The sequence below is a fragment of the Salvelinus sp. IW2-2015 genome, unplaced genomic scaffold (genome assembly GCF_002910315.2).
Source record: "Salvelinus sp. IW2-2015 unplaced genomic scaffold, ASM291031v2 Un_scaffold1562, whole genome shotgun sequence".
NCBI classification, from domain to species: Eukaryota; Metazoa; Chordata; class Actinopteri; order Salmoniformes; family Salmonidae; genus Salvelinus; species Salvelinus sp. IW2-2015.
The window spans coordinates 148,963-150,616 of record NW_019942990.1 but is presented as its reverse complement, the minus strand read 5'-3'; the positions used below and the strand labels follow the sequence as shown (position 1 = coordinate 150,616).

Sequence of the window (1,654 nt, the reverse complement as noted above, 5' to 3'; positions counted from 1 at the left end):
TGATTGATTTGAAGGATAACGTGTGTATTGACACTGATTTTAAGTGTGTCTTTGATCTATCAGGTTCAAAGCTTCTGATATAGGCTAACAGGCTAGTTCTTGTTTGACTGGAGGCACATATAGGCTGTCATCTACGCAAACAGAAGCAGCTTGTGTCTCTCTGTACATTGTGTTTCTCTTGACTAGACTTACTTAGTGTGTTTGTTCCAGGGTGGGCCATCTCTGTCTGTCCACTCTGTTGTATTGAATGTAGTATGAGGCTGAGGCTACTAGCGCCACCCCAGTCTACATCTTGTGGTGCGTGRCCAGGTGTTCCACGTTATAATCCAAGTAATGAGTGATGAGGAAATCTGAGCCGTGGACACTCTAGCAGCTTAGCACCCATGTATAAGAGGGATGATTGATAGGTTCAATACTACCACTTATGTCTGGACCTAGTTCTTCCAGACCCTATAGGCTACATTGAACACGAGTAATCAGTTATTGATCTATTTTTTTTATTTTATAGACTTATTTATTTATTCTGGTCAGGTACAGTATCTGTGAGTGCTGATAAAGTGACCTTGCCTAAACCCTAGAGGGCAACATGCAAATATGAGTGATCACTAGCCTATTAACTGTCTGAACGTCTTGATATAGTCTATAGGCTATACTAACTAGTTTTTATTCAGTTGTTTGATGAATAAATGTATTTGTTATTCAGGTCCCATACAGTATCTGTGAGAGTGTAGTACTCAGGTGACGTAGGTCTAATCCCCAGAGCAATTTCTGTAGAGATAAACATTTGTAGAATATTTACATGGAATTGTTAAACTGCTTTATGTTGTGATCTTATAGTTGATGTTTCAGTCAATGTTCCATAATGCTATCAGGAGTTGAAGGTGCTACACACAGGATTTATTTTTGCATTGTAATTTCAGAAGATGTCCATATATATATGTATGTGTGTGCAGTAATAGTGGAATGATAGTGTTTCACAGTATTACTTACCCGCCAGTGTTGTGATTAGTTGTGATATTCACCCGTTGATTTCTCCCGCGGGGCGARATCGATTGTCAAAATAGGAAAGCTGTTTTGACTTTGTGGCTGTGTTATTTAGTGGAAATGGAGTCAAGTGGCCAATGTAGAAATCACTATTTTCCTGGTTGCTAAAATTCTACACTGTTCTCTTTATTTCKGTTTGTGAGAAAACAAGCACTGACAAGTGTAAAGTGTACAATCTAAATCGCTTTGAAATATATTTTCAACGACAAAATATATACACTGAAGAAAAATATGAACTCGATATGTAAAGTGTTAATCCCATGTTTCATGAGTTGATATTTAAAGATCCCAGAAATGTTCCATATACACAAAAAGCTTATTTCTCTAACATTTTGTGCACAGATTTGTTTACATCCCTGTTAGTGAGCGTTTCTCCTTTAARAAGATAATCCATCCACCTGACAGGTGTGGCATATCAAGAAGCTGATTAAACGGCATGATCATTACACAGGTGCACCTTGTGCTGGGGACAATAAAACGGCACTCTAAAATGTGCCGTTTTGTCACACAACACAATGCCACAGATGTCTCAAGTTTTGAGGGAGTGTGCAAGTGGCATGCTGACTGCAGGCATGTCCACCATAGCTGTTGCCAAATAATTTAATGTTAT

The 1,654-nt window shown here is 38.4% G+C and overlaps 1 protein-coding gene across 1 annotated transcript in view; it reads left to right on the top strand.

Moving 5' to 3' along the window:
- Positions 1-862: 862 nt before the first annotated feature.
- Positions 863-1,654, top strand: part of LOC139024481 (WW domain binding protein 1-like) — a 9,153-nt gene continuing 8,361 nt past the window's right edge. The window contains exon 1 of the mRNA XM_070439323.1: positions 863-881. Within this exon, the coding sequence (XP_070295424.1) occupies positions 863-881 (19 nt within the window). The remainder of the gene's footprint in view (positions 882-1,654) is intronic.